Raw genomic sequence first — 18,508 nt, forward strand, 5'->3', positions numbered from 1 at the left:
CAGATTGTTTATCTTTATTTTGAAATGTTTGTTTGTATCAAGAATCTCTTGGGAGCAGAACCTGTAGCTCTTAACCTCTGCTTTTTGAACTGTCAAATTTAAGTATTTACAGCTGACTTAAATTAGTTGATATATTTACATCCTTTTAAAATGTAAACATGAAAAATTTGGAAGCCCATGGGGCGTAGCCCAAGGGAAATATGAAAATTAAATGATATAATATCGCATTGTCATGCATTTGTGAGCTATGTTTCAAATTTCAAGTCTCTAGCTTATCGGTTACATCGTTTAAAATTGATATCAAAATTTGTAGGAAAGCGAGCTAATAAAAACAAGCCCATGGGGCGTAGCCCGAAAGGAAATATGAAAATTAAATGATATAATATTGCAATGTCATCCATTTGTGAGCTATGTTTCAAATTTCAAGTCTCTAGCTCATCGGGAAGTATCAAAATTTGCAAGAAATCGATTTAATAAAAACAAGCCCATGGGGCGTAGCCCAAGGGAAATATGAAAATTCAATTGTATAATATTGCATTGTCTTCCATTTGTGAGATATTTTTCAAGTTTCAAGTCCCTAGCTCATCGGGAAGTTAGTATAAAATCGGTTGCAAAATTTGCAGCGGACAAGAAAGCGACCTAATAAAAACGTTTTAATAACAAACAAATATGTACAGCTGAGATATTTTTAACATTAGGTACATGGAAGTCCCCTTTAGAAAGGAATTCCGACCTTAAAGGGCAATTTATGAAATAATGGATAGATTTGCTCAAGGTTTCTCGTCATGACGAACATTTTAAGTATATGGTTTATGGGGGTGTGACTTATAGTTTTCTCAAAAGTTCATGGGTACTTTAGGATTTATATGTGGATACCAATAACATAATGATCTTTCGTATAGTAGATTTTATGACCACTTCTTTAATATATGTTACTTCCTAGTTACTATAATGGTTTACCAAAATTTTATTTTGTCTAGATGTTTTTTTCAAATTTTTACCTCTTCAGGCCTCAAAAATCATGTGATACCAAGGAAAATCCCTGGACCCCCATCACTGCCCATCTTGGGCACTAGATGGCTGTATTCTGTTGGATACTACAAGATTAACAAAATACATGAAGTTTACCAAGGTAAGTATTAGTTTAAACTTTTTTATTTTTTGCAAACATGCATATTTATTAAGTTTGGAGATACTGCTGTAATACCGGTAAGTAAAGTGATGCGTCTGGTCTAATTTTTCAAAATTAATACCAGTACTGGTTCATGTCCAAATTTGATTTCTAATAAATTTACCATCGGCACCTAACTAACTGGTTTTCAAACTAGTTGTAAATATGCAAAAAAAGATTGAAATTTAACAATTGGGAGCAGGTTATTTACAAAGGAGGGTATGAGGGAAATTTTGGATGTCGAGTTCTCAAATAATTAATCACATTTTGGTAAAATCCCGATTCATCATGATAAATACACTAAAAATTACACTGCGTTGAGAAAAATCATTTGCAAGTGAACAGAAGACAGGTACAAACAGATACAAAATGGAAGAGAACAAGAAAAACATGACTAATGGTTCTACTATAAAAAGCATAAGATATATCCTTAAGGAAACACAAAGACAACAATAGCTTTCTGTTGTATACAGTACTACTTTGTAACATTGGACATTCCTGTTTTATAAATAAATCCAAAACCAAGTCAAGTGATTGGTTTGAATAATCACTTTGTTACTATAAATCTATATATATAATACGTGAATAATCAATAATAACTGTCAATAGTTAACAACATTCTGGCAGTTCTCTTTTAACCTCATTGCTTCAATAAATCAAATCAAATCGCAAATGTTTAAACAGCATAATTGCCTACAATAGAGCGATTGGAACCAATACCATTGCTCTATTCTGAAATTAACACTTCCAATGTGTTTCTATCCCTCTATAGAATTACTCTTTGACAACTGTTTCTAAAAAATGAATTTTTTCCCACAGAGCTTCATCGGACGTATGGTCCCGTTGTGCGTGAGGAGGCGTTATGGAACATTCAGGTGGTGAGTCTCTTCGCAGCTGCGGATATTGAGAAGGTGCTGAGGTATCCGAGCCGCTATCCGGTGCGACCACCTACAGAAGTCACCGCTCATTACCGCACCACTCGCCCTGACCGTTACACGAATATGGGGCTTGTTAACGAGTGAGCTACAAATTTAACATGTTCAGTAAATCAATTAATACTGTCGGTTTTCTATTCTATTGTAAAAAGTGTTTCAATAGGTATTGTATGTGGTGGTTATGCCTCAGTCAGCTGCTGAAATGTTTCCATCTGGTTTCAGGGTGGATTTTATCCAGTGTTCATACCCATGTAGCACAGATGGTTGGGCCAACGTTGGTAAATTGTGGAGCCACACAGTTGGCCAACGGTAGAAATGTCACCTCTTTAAACTGTTTTCCAGCCAACCATTGTCCAACAATGGCCCAACCATCCAAAAATACTGATGACCAACTAACCATAACACAACTGATATCCAACCAACCGTTTTATTTCACACAAAATAATAAAGATTTAGTACGAAAAGCATAATTATTAGTTGAGTAAATTGATTAAATAGTTCATAAAAACCAATTTTGAAAAAAAGCTAGAACAAAATTTTTTGGCCTAGACGGGTCTCGAACCCGGGTCCTTCGACTTATCAGCCTCTTACCTTACCACTGAGCTATCTGTGATTGTTGATACAGAGAGTTTTCAAGTGGTGAAAGAGTAGCCGACAGTTGCAATGGTCGCAATACTTCAAACATTTTTGATACTACACAGTATACTGTAATATGATTCTGTTAAGGCATCATAAGTAGTTATTTTTTTTATTTTTTTTTTTTTTTTTGAGTTAGAGAGGATACTGGTATTTGAATATAGATTAATTAATTACCGTTAGATTATTAATGCTATTATAATTGACTGTTATATGATTAATTACTCTTTCCCCTTAAATTGTTGCAAATAAGTTAAAGAATATTAATTTAAAAAATATTTGCATTTTTATAATTATTAAAATTCATTGTTGTAGCCCCGGAACTGTAATATATAAAATATCTGGTTTTACAATACCTTTATCAGTTCCAAAAACTTTTGGAACTAATAAAGGTATTGTAAAACCAGATATTTTATTATAATTATGTTGTGAAAGCTAGACCCAGAGAATGAAAGTAGTGTAAACTCAACTATGGACCATCGTTGGTCCAACAAAAGTATCTTTTGTTGGTCCAACGGAGTGAAAAACGGTTGGACAACGGTTGGCTTGATGTATGATACCCAGCAATGCATATTAATGTATTTCATTAACAATGAACCAATGTTGGTCCACAGTTGTAAATATTGGTTGGCCCAACTACGAGATATACAGTTGGACAACGGTTGGTTGGTTGTGGAAGCTCCAACCAACCATCGACCAACTGTCCCACAGTTGGCCAACGTTGGCCCAACCATCTGTGCTACATGGGTATACTCCTTAATAATTAATTATAATGGAGAATGGGTAATAGTTAGGAGCTATGTTTGACTTGTGCTGCAATCTGGAATTCAAGTTAAGAAGCATTGTGGGAGAGGCTCACCTAATATAAATCCTAGAAAGCGTAGTTTGGCAATTGACGAGATGGGGTGATATTTTGTGAGTTGCGCATAAAATTGGGCAATTTGTTCCTTTTTGTTTCTTTCCTTAATGTTGGTGTCTTGTTATGACATAATTAGGATCTTTGTGGTCAAAAGATGATGAAAAAATGAAATAGAGGCAAATAAACTAATAAACCACTGAATAATCCATGTACTGTAGCTCAAATTGTCAAGTATTATTGAAAATTTAAATCTACTATAAATCATGTTTTATAACATACTATTAATAAACGTAACTTGCAGACAAGGAGAGACGTGGCATCAGCTGCGTGCGTCCCTCACACCAGCTCTAACAAGTTCTGCCACTATGCAGAGGTTTCTACCCGAGCTTAACCAAGTCGCAGACGACTTTAACCGCCTCCTAGTGTCCTCGCGGGATGACCAAGGTGTCGTCAGGTGAGTATCATTCCCTATCGGAAACTTCAAGTTAAAAACGGTTTGACACGCATAATATTGAATGGTGAACACATTCTGTGAACATTTACATTCACCATTATGAATATTCTGAATATTTAGTTTCAATTTGTTACTACTAAGAACAGCTGGTCCAGTTTTAAACCATTAAAAAACTGAATTTTTTCAGGGGCTAGATGATCTTTGTATTTCAAGTGTGTAACTCCCGTCATGACTAGGTTTAAAGAAATCTATTTCCATAAAGAAGCACTCTCTGCTGCCTTATTTCTCAGTGGCATGGTCTAGTTTTATTAAGTCATGTATGTCGTACCCACCTCATGTATTTTTGACAGTGGAAAAGCGATTTCTTAAAATTATAGAGAGTAAGTTAAAGTAATCTGAAAAGATTTTTTAATAAAAAAAAACACTGTATGAGTTTGACTTTGTTCTTTCAATACTAACTATGCATGGTTTAATAATTAGGAATGGTTTTTTAGAATGTTTGAGGAGCTCGCCAACCGTATGGGTCTTGAGAGCACATGCACGCTCATCTTGGGCCGGAGAATGGGGTTCTTGGATCAGAAGCTTGACCCAAAAGCTGTTCGGCTTGCTAGAGCGATACAGGTGTGTGTTGATTAAGATATTGACAATATTATCAATGGGGGGTTGTTTGCTACACCTTCATTTAACTTTTTTTGTTACTACTTAAGAAAGGTTTTTACTGTAAAAGGCAAATAGCGTACATTTTGTTGGAATTGGTGCGTATATGCATCAAAAGTTTTGTGTTTAACTTTCATACATAGGTATTTATAATTATTTGTTATTGTACTAGATTATAGTATAATTAATTGTATCATTGTAATTTCATTTCAACAGGAACACAATGTGTTTTAACCTAAATATATAAGTAAAGTTGTTTTGTTATTTATTTTTAAATAACACAACATTTAATTTATTTACTCATTTTATTCTATTGTTACTTTTATTTTCCTGGGGTGTTTCATAGTTGAAACAATAAGTTCAGTAGCTTGGCTGATCACCTAAATTCTCTGCCATCCAGACAGCAATTTCAATACAATTTAGTTTGTTTTCAGGTACAATTCTGTGCCTCGAGAGACACATTCTATGGACTCCCGTTCTGGAAACTGTTTCCCACCGCTGCCTACCGCAAGTTTGTGCAGAGTGAGGACATGATCTATGAGTAAGTAGTAAAGTAGTCTGTACGTTTTAAGAAACTAACAGTGGTGCTAATCAGCTGAATGGAACATAGAATCTTTCAATAATATTTTTTTTTTAGAGTATTTGCACTGTCATAGTTAAATCTTAGTGTATGTGGGTGTGTTTTTTTATCTGCATATTCTTTTTTCAAAAACTACCAGTAACATTATTTTACTGTCCCTATACATTTTTCTTTGGATAAACAAATATTTTTTGTAAAAGAACGGGTTTAAAATTATTTTAGGCATTTTGGGAATTGCACATTTAACACACATAAGACCTAGTCCCTCATCGATTTGCCATCAATGAAGATCGTTGTAGACAGTTTCAAGGTATGGCTCTGTTTCGTATTTGTAGGGTGTGTTTTGATGTTTACTACAGTAAAATGTTAATCCAACATCAGCTAACACGACTCCTTGTTTAATTCGACTGTGCCATCGTCTATTAGTTAAAATGTTATTGCCAAATAAAATAATAAGTTATCTTCATACACAAACTATTCTGGCCTGACCCACAGTGTGATATCAGAGCTGGTGGATGGAGCTTTGAAAGATGAACAAGAGACGTGCGAGACTGACGCTGTGAAGAGTGTGTTCATGTCCATCCTACAATCACCACAGCTTGACACTCGAGACAAAAAAGCTGGCATCATTGACTTCATTGCTGCAGGCATCAAAACTGTAAGTCCCCTTGAAATATTAGATGCTATTATACACGGTTCTCATAAAATAATCAAAAAGCTCAATCGGTAAGTTAAATATATATGTTTATTATATGTAATTAAGTATATGTTTATTTGTTCTTTTGCATTCAGTGGCTGAAACAATTTTTTTCACTAGTAAAACAGCTATGTTGATTTTTGTAAAAAAAGTCGCAATTTTAATATTTTAGACTTAAGATTGTGTTTTTTTTTTACGCACCTTGTTTTCTGTTCAAGGAAAAGCTAAATGTGTATTGCTGTTAAATGAACTGAGATCAGTAAAATTTAAAAATAGTTTATTTACCATTTTGTATCCTGGGAATCAAGTTTATAACTACTATGCTTGAGAGTTCTGTCAACCAGTGTTGTTGGTGCGGTAGATTGCTATAGGTCTCAGGACAGTATTGTGAGGTCTTCCTCCGTCTGTAGCAGGGATTGGTAGAAGAGGCTCCAATAATAGGTCATGTAGAAGTACACAGGATGGGTGAAATCATTGTGAGTCGCATCTCAAATCAGCTGTTTTTTGCTTATCTTCACTTTGTCAGTCGTCACTGAACACTTGTTTTAAAGTGATTTTTGTCCATAAGATAAGGGAAAACAAGAAAAATATACATAATTGTATAATTGAACTTCTAAGGGTTAAACACTGGTTGTGGTCAAAGAGTCTTGTCTAACTAATCTATAGAACACACATACATATTTTACTTGACTCATGTTTATGAATTCACAAGTATTCCAATCAATAAAAATGAGTTTAAAACTTTTAAGTTACTTCATGGAAATAAATAATATGACTCCACTTTTGTTCCAGTTAGGGAACACCCTAGTGTTTCTATTTTACCTCGTAGCCAAGAATCCTCAGGTGCAGAAACGTTTATACGAGGAAATCATATCTTTGGCACCAATCGGGACACCTGTGACGTCACAGGTGCTGCGGGATGCAACATATCTTCGCGCATGCATCATGGAGACGTTCAGGTAACTATCTCTTGGGACTAGATTTTTTAGAGATCTGCTTTTTCACTCTTTATATACAGGATTTGCAACCAGCCATGGTTGCTGGGGAAATAACCAGATGTTTGAGATTGCCTCTGCAAGTGTGAAGGGAAGAGTTATTAAGCTATGAAGTTATGGTATCAGTAACATGACACATATTTTATATCATTAGCTTGTCAAGAACCCTTATCATGAGACAGAGCCAGAGGTGGGGGTAACTAACTATAATATTTATTGGGGAAAATCACAAAAGTTGCACTAACTTTTGAACCCTATAAAGGGTTGTACAACCAATTTTGTTTAGAGTTATAAGGACCATAAATAAATTAATTTTAACCAAAATCGTTCATGCAATTTTTGTGAAAATCCGATTTTTCCGTTATTTTAGTTGGTTTCTCAGAAAATTTAACACAAAATCCAAATTTATACAAAAAAATCAAAAAATGCCTGGAGATACCGTGGATTAGTACTCACATACCAAATTTCATCAAAATCAGACCACAAGTGTACTGTAGTATGTAGCTCTGTACACATACAAAACCAACTCTTACAGGGATTTTAATTTTTTGGTGATACTATGGTGGTTTATATGTGCTGCAAACAGTATGTGTAGAAGGGCTTGGTGTACAACTGACCACTCGGAGCGCTTCAGCACAACAGCCGGTCTTTGGTATCCCTGTCTATGACAACATCAGGGATCTACTCCCGTCTCCCTCTGACAACGTTGCAGGACGAGCTGTGATTCACCCCCAATGTTAAAATAATTAAAAAAATTTACAAGCCCCTCCCCCATAATATTTGGAACCGTTACAATGTCTCAATAACCTACCTATAGTAACAACGTTGTTTGGTCGTAGAGTGCTGCCCACCGCACCATGTGTCGCCAGGATACTAGAGACAGACATGGAGCTTAGCGGACATCATCTCAAACCTGGGGTGAGTACAGTATAGAGAAATTTCAATTTTTAAACTATATTGTAAATAATTATTGTGGCCCATTACCCTGCAGGGGACCCCTAGTAGGCCTATACATACATTGGCCAACATAGTAAGTGTAAAAAACAAACAATTTTAAGTTACAGAGTACCAATGTAAATTGGTCCCGGGTCCAGGTCTTACCATGACGTCTAACGGTAGTAGCTTAATTCCCTGTATGGGAAATTTGCTAAAAAGACAAAATATTGCTTTTAGCCCATAGGTTTTTTATGAAGTAAGTTAGAACATATTCTTAGCAAAAGAATTTTAGTTAACCGTTATCAAAATGTTATTTATTTGATGACAAAAAGGTAGCTTGTTAAGTTGAAAGGTTTGTTGCTTACCATACATGGTCAAAAGCCTCTTTTCAGGCCCAAGCATAGCCAATCAACTGCTAATTTTTTTTGGGTAAACAGTTATTATATCTCTTTTTGGGTAAACCACATATCTATATTTGACAGGTTTCAAACACATTAGAGTCAACTATTGTTGTGCTGTGCCGTAGCTGATGGTGTTGTTGTTAGAGTGCAAAATTAATTCTTTGTTTGTTGTAGTTCATTGCTGGTGATGGTGAGTTAATGTTGTTCAAAGGTTTATTGTGGACATTTTCCATCACGGTGGTAAAAAACAATACACAACGTTTCGGGATCTGGAATCTGATCCCGTCCTCAGGTGAAAAACTTAACTAACACATTACAACTAACAAAACACAAACGCCCAACCTCAGTTGGAATACACTACAAAGGGTAGCAGTAAAGAATATGCACTGTATCAGTCAAGTCATGATAGAACATGCAAATAATAACCAATAACAAAACATTAACTACACCTTACCTTTTATACACTATAGTGTTTTGTGATTGGTTATTTTGCATGTTGTATCATGACTTGACTGATATACAGTGCATATTTTTTGACTGATACCCTTTGTAGTGTATTCCAATCCAACTTAGGTTGGGCGTTTGTGTATTCTTAGTTCTAATGTGTTAGTTAAGTTTTTTTCATCTGAGGACGGGATCAGATTCCAGATCCCGAAACGTTGTGTATTGTTTTTTGCCATGTGATGGAAAATGTCCGCAATAAACCTTTGAGCAAAATTAATGTCCAGGAGGTATGAGTTAAATTTCTGCCACACTTTGGCTTTCTACCTAAGTGATAACAACATGAACCATAGTGGTTCAGAAACAACATAACAGTAGGACTTTCCGTTCTATAAAGTAAAACAGATATGTTTCATTGGTCGGAAAAAATGTCTCTGAATTATGATATCAATTTGTTTGCAGGCTGTGGTTCTATGTCAAACCTGGATAGCAAGCCAGCAAGAAGAGAACTTCAAAAGTGCGTCTAAGTTTATACCAGAGCGATGGCTCGACCCGAACCCTGAAGCTCGGGCAAAATCATTCCTCGTGGCTCCGTTCGGAGTTGGGAAGAGAATGTGTCCTGGAAAGAGATTTGTCCATTTGGAGCTACAGGTTGTTTTAGCACAGGTTAGTGTTTGTTAATTTATTTAGAGCTACAGGTTGTTTTAGCACAGGTTAGTGTTTGTTAATTTATTTAGAGCTACAGGTTGTTTTAGCACAGGTTAGTGTTCGTTAATTTATTTGGAGCTACAGGTTGTTTTAGCACAGGTTAGTGTTCGCTTATTTATTTTGAGCTACAGGTTGTTTTAGCACAGGTTAGTGTTCGCTTATTTATTTTGTTAAGGTGAGGTTTCATTTTTAATTTGTATACAAATAAAAGCATCAATTAGAAGATTTCCTCAACGAGGAAAATAGTTTATTTATTGGTCACAGTTTTGTTTTAAATTTTAAACATACCGGTTTTATAGGACTTTTTAATAAGGAATTTTTAAGATTTTTTTATCATTAGGGGCTAAAGTTAAAGATGATTACAGAGTACGTTAAGGAAAGGTAGTTTCTACATGTGTGTGTTCTTTGGAGTGAACACATAAACTGCCAAACCAACAAGTCTGAAATTTAAAAAAAAGTATATCAATCTTGCTCTGTGTAATTTATTAGCTACAGTAGAGTTAAATACCCCCGCCGCAGCAAACCTGCAGACTAAGCGAATTTCCATTTCCCTGAATGGATTTACACTAAAATGTCTCCTTAAAAATATCACATTTATTCCCTATTTAAAAAGAATCAGTTTAAAACATACTTAGGTTTGCTGCAACAGGGAGGGTAAAAGTGTTTTTTATGTAAAATGTTAATAGTTGGTAAGAAATAAAAACATTTTCCAAATTTGGGCAAAATATGTTAATAAACAAGCAAACTACAACAGTTTACTTATTCTCCATAAGAATAACATGGAAATTTTAAATTTTCAATTTTTTGGAATTTTCTCCGTAACTATTAGGCGCATTATAACGCTTCAATATACTAAATTATTTGTTTTTTTAAGCTCTACAAAATAGTTTAGAAAGAAATTGCAAAATTTTATGTTTTTTGGGTCAAAAATGGGAAAAACCCATTTTTACCCCATAAAAGCCCCCATAAACCCCCGTTCCCATGGTCCGATCATGCTGGTTCGCGAACTCGTTTGAATAAACGTAGGTTTACACGTTTGTACCAAATTACATCAAAATCGGATCATTTTTGCTCGAGTTATCGCGCTAACGGACACATATATAAATATATATATATATATAAATATATATATATATATGAATTTGAACGGATGGTGTTTTTGGCCTCTAGGGACCTCAAAACGAAAAAAAAAATCGGTCCCGGGTCCAGGTCTTACCATGAGTACTACGGTAATAGCTTATTCCCTATATGGGAAATTCGCTAAAAGAACTTGATTATTATATTCTACATCCTAACCCTCTTGCAAAGCATTAGTGAAGAACCTAGAAAGACAAATACTTAATCCATGTTCTAAATTAGACCTGTCAATACATGTACAAATGTTAAAAGACCAATAAAATATTTTTCTTATGACATAAGATACGGGTGATTGTGAATTTGGTAACTAACTACGTTTTTTACATAATTCTTTTTCATTCCAGACTGTTCGACAATTTGAGATCTCGCACAAAGGCGAGCTTGACCTCCAGTTTGAGTTTCTGTTGGCTCCGGCCGCCATGACCAACTTTGTCCTTGTCGACCGCAACTAACCCTCGACTACGAACTTTGTGACTTTGACTTTGTGTCCTAACTAAAGTGATTGTGGTAAACCTGAAAGTATTTACTAATGTTGACATTTGTTTGAAATTTCCGTAACCAACTTTAAGTGTGTTGATTAGTTTAAAATATAACGCTTTTTAACAAGTATAGTATTTTAGAGTACCTAATTAAGAATTGAAGGGAAAATATGACTTTTGAGGTTACAAAATGTACCCAGTGTAATAAGTGACTTTTCTACTTGTAGACTGCTATTTACGGTTCACATTCGAGCTAATGTTTGATCAGTATCATCCACATCTACTGATTTCTACAGAAGCTTCCGAGTGTGACAGGAAACAGACCATCACGCTATAACATCGACAATATTTTTAATAGATTAGTTACAATGTGTACAACGTATGGCGAGGCGGACTTTACTAGATAAATAGTAAGAGCAAATATTTACTTAGAGTACAAATACTAAGTGCTTTGGAATATTTTTCATTGTTGTTATCTCACGCTATTGTGATTTGTTAAAATGTTTTACAAGTGTTATTTTTTATAAGTGCATCTGCCACGTGTTTTTTGGCAATTAAAATTTATTGTATTAATACATTGGTTTCCATTTCCTTTTTGCCATAGTTTTGGTTTTAAATATGGGACAAAATATTTTCAACCAAATTTATAATAAAAGAAAGATAATTAGATAAACGTACATATAAAAAATACCCCCGCTGCAGCAAACCTACCGACTAAGCAAATTTCCATTTGCCTGGATTATTGATTTTCAATTAATCTATTAAATTAACATTTATGTAACGAATACCTAGGTTAGCTGCTACAGGGAAACTAATGAAGTGTGTTTTTTATTAAAATATCAATAGCTGAAATAAATAAATCCGCCAAGTTTGATCAAAATATATCCATAAAGAAGCCAACTACAACATATTATAATACTAGCTGTTACCCACGGGCTTCACCCCGTTTGACTTCATAAGTATTAATAAAACTATTGATTGGTTAAGTTAGCTGAAAACAACAAAACAGAATACAGTAATACAAACAAATAATCACACCTGATTTATGGTAATAAATTGAAAGAATAACAAACAAACAATTACAGCTGAGGTATTTTTAACATTAGGTATATCGAAAGTTCCCTTTAGAAAATAATTACGACTTTGAAAGGCAATTTATGAAATAATGGATATTTTTGCGCAAGGTTCTCGTCATGACGAACATTTTATGTACTGTATATGGTTCATGGGGGTGTTCATGGGGGTAGTATCTGTTTATATACTTAATAGCTGTACCCGTGGGCTTTGCCCCGTTTAACTTCTTAATTTTCAAGATGAGCTCGTTCGCATGGCTCAATTACGTCCTGGTTGAAGTTTGTTCGCTACGCTCACTCACCTTTAGGTTGGAGCTAGTTCGCTTGCCTTCAGGTTAGCTCGTTCGCTACGCTAACTCACCTCCAGGTTGAAGTTCGTTCGCTACGCTCACTCACCTTTTGGTTGCAAATTAGCTGTTGTCATAAATTAAAAATAAATAATAGTGCTGCACCCTGTTGGTAATCCTTGTAACTTTAATGCTATTGAACATCATAGAACAGAACCAACTTGTTTAATTGAAACAGCTGAAAAGATTCATTAATTCCTTTTAAATATGAAAAATCATAAGGTTAACATGGGAAACTCCAGAGCCACTGGGGCGGAGAGGTCCATAAAGTTGGCCCCCCCCATTTAAGCACTAACGTCAAAAATGGTACCAATCGTTAGTGCTACGTTAGTGCTGGTTAGTGCTGAAATCCCCAACGTTAGTGCTCTTTTGGTTCAAGTGTTATTATTAAAAAACTGTGGGTGGGGCCAACTTTATATAAAGTTAGCCCCCCCCAGTACAAATAATTGAGCACTAACGTCAAAAATGGTACCAATCGTTAGTGCTACGTTAGTGCTGGTTAGTGCTGAAATCCCCAACGTTAGTGCTCTTTTGATTCAAGCGTTATTATTAAAAAACTGTGGGTGGGGCCAACTTTATATAAAGTTAGCCCCCCCCAGTACAAATAATTGAGCACTAACGTCAAAAATGGTACCAATCGTTAGTGCTACGTTAGTGCTGGTTAGTGCTGAAATCCCCAACGTTAGTGCTCTTTTGATTCAAGCGTTATTATTAAAAAACGGTGGGTGGGGCCAACTTTATATAAAGTTAGCCCCCCCCAGTACAAATAATTGAGCACTAACGTCAAAAATGGTACCAATCGTTAGTGCTACGTTAGTGCTGGTTAGTGCTGAAATCCCCAACGTTAGTGCTCTTTTGATTCAAGCGTTATTATTAAAAAACGGTGGGTGGGGCCAACTTTGTATAAAGTTAGCCCCCCCAGTACAAATAATTGAGCACTAACGTCAAAAATGGTACCAATCGTTAGTGCTACGTTAGTGCTGGTTAGTGCTGAAATCCCCAACGTTAGTGCTCTTTTGGTTCAAGTGTTATTATTAAAAATCTGTGGGTGGGGCCAACTTTATATAAAGTTAGCCCCCCCAGTACAAATAATTGAGCACTAACGTCAAAAATGGTACCAATCGTTAGTGCTACGTTAGTGCCGGTTAGTGCTGAAATCACCAACGTTAGTGCTCTTTTGGTTCAAGTGTTATTATTACAAAACTGTGGGTGGGTCAAATGTGATATAAAGTCAGCCCTACCCAAATTTTTACCAGTTACTGATAGTATTAAAAACTAGTTACAATTACGGATGGCAAAAGATTTAAATAATTTTAAACACCATATTGAACGAAAAACTTCTTTGTCTAAAAAATAGGAGAGATGTAACTACTTATCACTATTTTATACCTAAAACAGTAAAAAAATTCCCTGTTTTCTGGTATTCAAACCACTAAAACAAACAAAAAAATATCTAAACCTCTATAGTGTAGCATATGGTTGGAAAGCTTATAAAATGGGGAATTTTTACCATATTCCGACACTTTCTTGTATACAGGGTGTGAACAAATGCAATAGATCATTGTTTTTTTTTTAATTCTTATCAAACATCTTAATTTGTATCTTTGGATCTATTTACAATGGAGTTTTTACAACTGATCCTCCGTCATTTTCTATTATTTTTATTCAAAATTTAATGTAGAACACGAAAATGACATTATCTACTCAAATCCATTTACAGGTAATTGAGAAATAGCTGTATTAAGTTTAAAAACATAGTTATTTTTTAAAAACATAAAATAATTCTTTGGGAAGCTAATTTTTAGACTTGAAACCTGTTATATGCATCATCACACTGCATTTACTTTGTACTTACACCAAAAAATATTTTGTCACACTGAGTACCAATCACCCTGTATATGACGGGCTGCTTATGTTGTAGTTAGCTGGCCTAAAGATCATTTTTACAGGAACCATAAAATTGTCCTAGCTTTAGTAGGCTACAATTTTTTTAGTGAACTAACAAAAATAAGTATAAAATATAAATTCTTTTTTCACCGAAGTCATGGAAATTAACAAGTACAAAGAATAGTAGTACCAGACCTCAGGTTTTTGAAAGTTTTTGATGATTGATTGATTGATGGTAGGAGTTCATAGCTTATTGTATATCTTCGAATATTGGCCACATCTGTGCACGTTTAATACTGAGTGGCATTTTTCTGGCCCCAGTTGCTATTTTTCATTGGGATACTAAATGATAATACTTTTTAACAACTTGGTTATATTTGATGTTGGACCATTACCTTACACAAACACAAAATTACATTTAAAAATGTTGATAATAAAACACAAATAAAGAGTGTGATGGAAGGAGCATTGATTGTAATTATTTCAACTCCACCGTTCATAGAACCCATGGTCCAATTTTCTCCTGCCAAGTTTTTTCATTTTATCTTACTAATTATTTTTAATAAGTTCCATCGTATAACCTGTTGATAATGGAGGTTTTAGGTACAAGTTTTTATCCAATAAAGAAAAAGTACGGTTATGCAAACTATGGTTAATTCATATATTTTTAAATGTTAGCGTGTTTTAATAGTGTGTAAGTGATAAGATATTATTCATTTGACTTTTGTGATTGCTACTGAAAGGACAATAAAGAGATTTTGATTTTGATCTTGAATATAGGGTGAAAGGGTAAAAAAGCTAGATATTCAGTTAATCTCAAGAGTTATTTTTAATAGATTTTACAATTGCACCGCACAACAATAACTAACACACTCCCAATAGCTTTGACAGTACAGTACTGTAAAACTAAAGTTATTTGATCTTAAAATATACCCTTATTAAATCCTCTACATTGAGTTAGATTATTACACTAAAATAAAATCTATAGACAAATGATATTTACATACACATGTGTAATAACAGTTAAGTTTGACTGGGGCATAGTTCGATAACTTATAAAGTAAGATTGAAATTCTTCTTTTTACAATCCAAGTTAAAACTGCTGAAAATGGCACATCAGCAAATATCAATAGTAGCTATTGTATAACTGATCTGACAGGTCAATGCAAAATAAAAACGTAAGACATAACCATACATGTAGACAAATCCTAGAAAAACACTGACCAGCAAATTGATTCTGAATCTGCTGAGAAATTGTGATTGGATAAAATTATACTAATTAATTACACCAGCCAGATATTTGACATTTGTGAAAACTTTGTAAAATACAAATCACATACAAATCACACAGTTCTGTTGGGTTTAAATACTTCTGAAAACTGAATACTTAATACAAGAAAAAGTAAGCAAAACGATATAAAATATTTAACACACAAATGCAGAGAGAGATAAGTTAAGGGAATAAAGAATATATTATATGACTTTTACAAACTCTGTAGTAATATCTACAAACACTTAACACAGTTTAAAAACAAAAAATTGTATGGACAGCATATGTACAGTAATCCAAACTTAAAAAGGGAAAAGTAAAGTTCAGAGGAATTAGGTTGTAGACAGCTTTTTTATTTTACTGATTTGTTATACCAGAGCCCCAGTCAAGTGTTTGATTGTAGAGACATCGATATTGAAGCTGCTATATGACTGTCAAAGTATTGAAAATAGAGTCATGAATGGAGTAACAATCTGTCTATATTATTTTTACAAAATATGCACATCTAAAGAGCAAACTCTTTCTGTGTAAAATATTTCCATCTTTAACAAAATTCAAACAAATACAAAAAAAACCTTATGCAAAAATTTGTTGAAAGGTCGAGACTTTGGTCCATATGATAATATCAGGAAAAGTGATCACAAAACTATCATAACAAACATATACTTTATATAATATTTCATTCATGTTAAATTAATAAATTGGTATTTTAAATTGTCTGTCTATAAAATATATTCAAAAGTATTTGCACATTGTTAGTAAATAAAAGCTTTATACAAGAACTGCTATACAAAAAACCCATATATATTTAACAAAAGTGAAGCTACAATAACTAAATTTTACTAAATAAAATCCATTTATCAAGTGACAAGAAATATAAAAGTAAAGTTCATTTTATATGACCCTGTGATGAGCTTTTTTTGATGCAGATGAGAAAATGCAAGAGTGAAAATTGAGTATTCTACCGTATACAAATGAATGTGAGTTTTGGCACAAAACAATTATACATAAAAAAACAAATAAACTACTAAAAGTGATGAAGTCAGACTGAAACATTAAACGGTATACATAATCAAGTGAATACAAACACATTTATGGTTGTTAGTGCGAATAACTTTCTCTCGCATATCATCATATATCTCCCACCCTCCATCAGACCTTCTACAGTACGAAATGTAGTGACCAATACCACCAGATATTAAAGGCGGTAAAAAAGCTATAACTGATCTTAAATGGAATAACTTGTTAGAAAAAGTGATATGTGTTGGTATTTGTTCAAGCTTATACGTAGTGTTGTTTTCAAATTCCTGAGTTGCCTGTTGTTTGCAGTCATCCCCAGCAACTTCAATCATAAGATGCCCATTGACACCAAACTCTTGATCATAAGACACCTCTCCGTAGCACAGTGGTGTGGTGGATAATTGCAGGTCAAGCAATTTGTAGTCCTCAGGCACTTTACTTGAATCCATTAGAGGTTTCATGCATCTCCTTGTCTCACCGGGGCTTATGCACATTGCTCGCTCAACTGCCTTTTCTAATGAAGCGATTCCATTATCAGAGAGGAACTTTGAATCCATTCTCAGTACAGAAAAACTCTTGCTGGTCTTTTTCTCTGGACAGAATGGTGAAGAGCAAAGTTTGGTTTCTGATAAACTTGCAGAAACAAACTTAGAAACTACGTCCGTAATCGTAGTTTCGCATTTTACCCTAATGATGTCTTGCTCCAAATTGTCCGACGGATACTTATTCTTTAATACAAGTATTCTTTGTAAGTAAAGCGTACTTGCTTTAAGTCCCTGAACAAGTCCGGACGAAAGCTTGGACAATCCTTGTTGGTTTGTGTCTGCAAGACTGGCGTAATTGACGCTGTCACAAAGACAAACAGCTATGCCTTGTGCAGCACTGTCAAAGGCGCAAGTATTTTCCAAAACCACCTGGATTTTGTTCACGCATCTTGGTTTTAAGCCAATTGAATTTCCGTTTTTCAAAAGCTTTATTTTTACTCTGTTCTTTGATTTATTGTCCTCTGCAAGTTTCATTTCAGGGCAAGGTGACAGGTAATAGCTTTTCTTAATTTTTTTTTCCTTTCCTTGGTTACGCCAATTTTCTATTTGGTTGAGCTCTTCAAAAACTGGTTTTGTCATGTCATGTCTTCTTTTATTTTCATTTGACGTTGGGTTGATTTCAATGTTTTTGGCACAAGACATGCATTTCCTCTTCTGGCCATACCCTTCTTCTCCAACGGGTAGGGAACAACCATCCAAGGCGTGAACAGCTTTATTACAAATTATGCACTTGTGTGCTCCCTCCGGCTTGTTGCCATTGGAACAGGCAATGCAGGGGGTATTCATGCTTGCGTTCTTGAAGGGTGTCTCTTGAGCTTTTTGGTGCACAACTTCTTGACTCACAGCACTCACCTCTTCCTGAAACATTTGAGTCGAACCAGCAATTTTTAATGACCCATCGTTCAGTTTAATATGGTCCATTAAAAAGTTGTCAACACGAAGGCATTCGCCTTTTGTCAACAGATTAACCTTTAGTTCCTTGAAATAACTTTCAACGGACGTGCTACTTCCCACTGTTGCCCCATACCCAAAAATAGGCACCATTACTCCTGTCCACATAGGAAGCTTTACACACATGGGGATAAGTGATTTATAAAGATCAGGAATGAAATGAAGATTATCCCTATTTCCATCATCATTGTCTTTAACAGCTTCGTTGCATTCTTCAAATATAATGGTTGACCACTGGCTGAATTTGTTGCATTGCTCTTCTTCTGGAATAGAGGCCTGACATCTGTCTTCGGATTCGGTGTCCGTCAAGGTTTCAATTGTTGTCTCAT

General features: G+C 34.6%; 1 protein-coding gene across 2 annotated transcripts in view; it reads left to right on the plus strand.

Moving 5' to 3' along the window:
• Nucleotides 1-11,657, plus strand: part of LOC128991930 (ecdysone 20-monooxygenase) — a 30,857-nt gene extending 19,200 nt beyond the window's left edge. For both annotated transcript variants that reach the window (XM_054415217.1, XM_054415216.1), the window contains exons 3-12: nt 1,010-1,132; nt 1,991-2,189; nt 3,903-4,055; nt 4,550-4,676; nt 5,147-5,253; nt 5,788-5,950; nt 6,782-6,948; nt 7,824-7,902; nt 9,225-9,428; nt 10,952-11,657. In XM_054415217.1, the coding sequence (XP_054271192.1) occupies nt 1,010-1,132; nt 1,991-2,189; nt 3,903-4,055; nt 4,550-4,676; nt 5,147-5,253; nt 5,788-5,950; nt 6,782-6,948; nt 7,824-7,902; nt 9,225-9,428; nt 10,952-11,059 (1,430 nt within the window). In that variant the 3' untranslated portion in view covers nt 11,060-11,657. The remainder of the gene's footprint in view (nt 1-1,009; nt 1,133-1,990; nt 2,190-3,902; nt 4,056-4,549; nt 4,677-5,146; nt 5,254-5,787; nt 5,951-6,781; nt 6,949-7,823; nt 7,903-9,224; nt 9,429-10,951) is intronic.
• Nucleotides 11,658-18,508: the final 6,851 nt, after the last annotated feature.

This window comes from Macrosteles quadrilineatus, unplaced genomic scaffold (genome assembly GCF_028750875.1).
Source record: "Macrosteles quadrilineatus isolate MER2022 unplaced genomic scaffold, UCM_ALF_1.0 Scaffold_4__1_contigs__length_99947679, whole genome shotgun sequence".
Lineage (NCBI taxonomy): Eukaryota > Metazoa > Arthropoda > Insecta > Hemiptera > Cicadellidae > Macrosteles > Macrosteles quadrilineatus.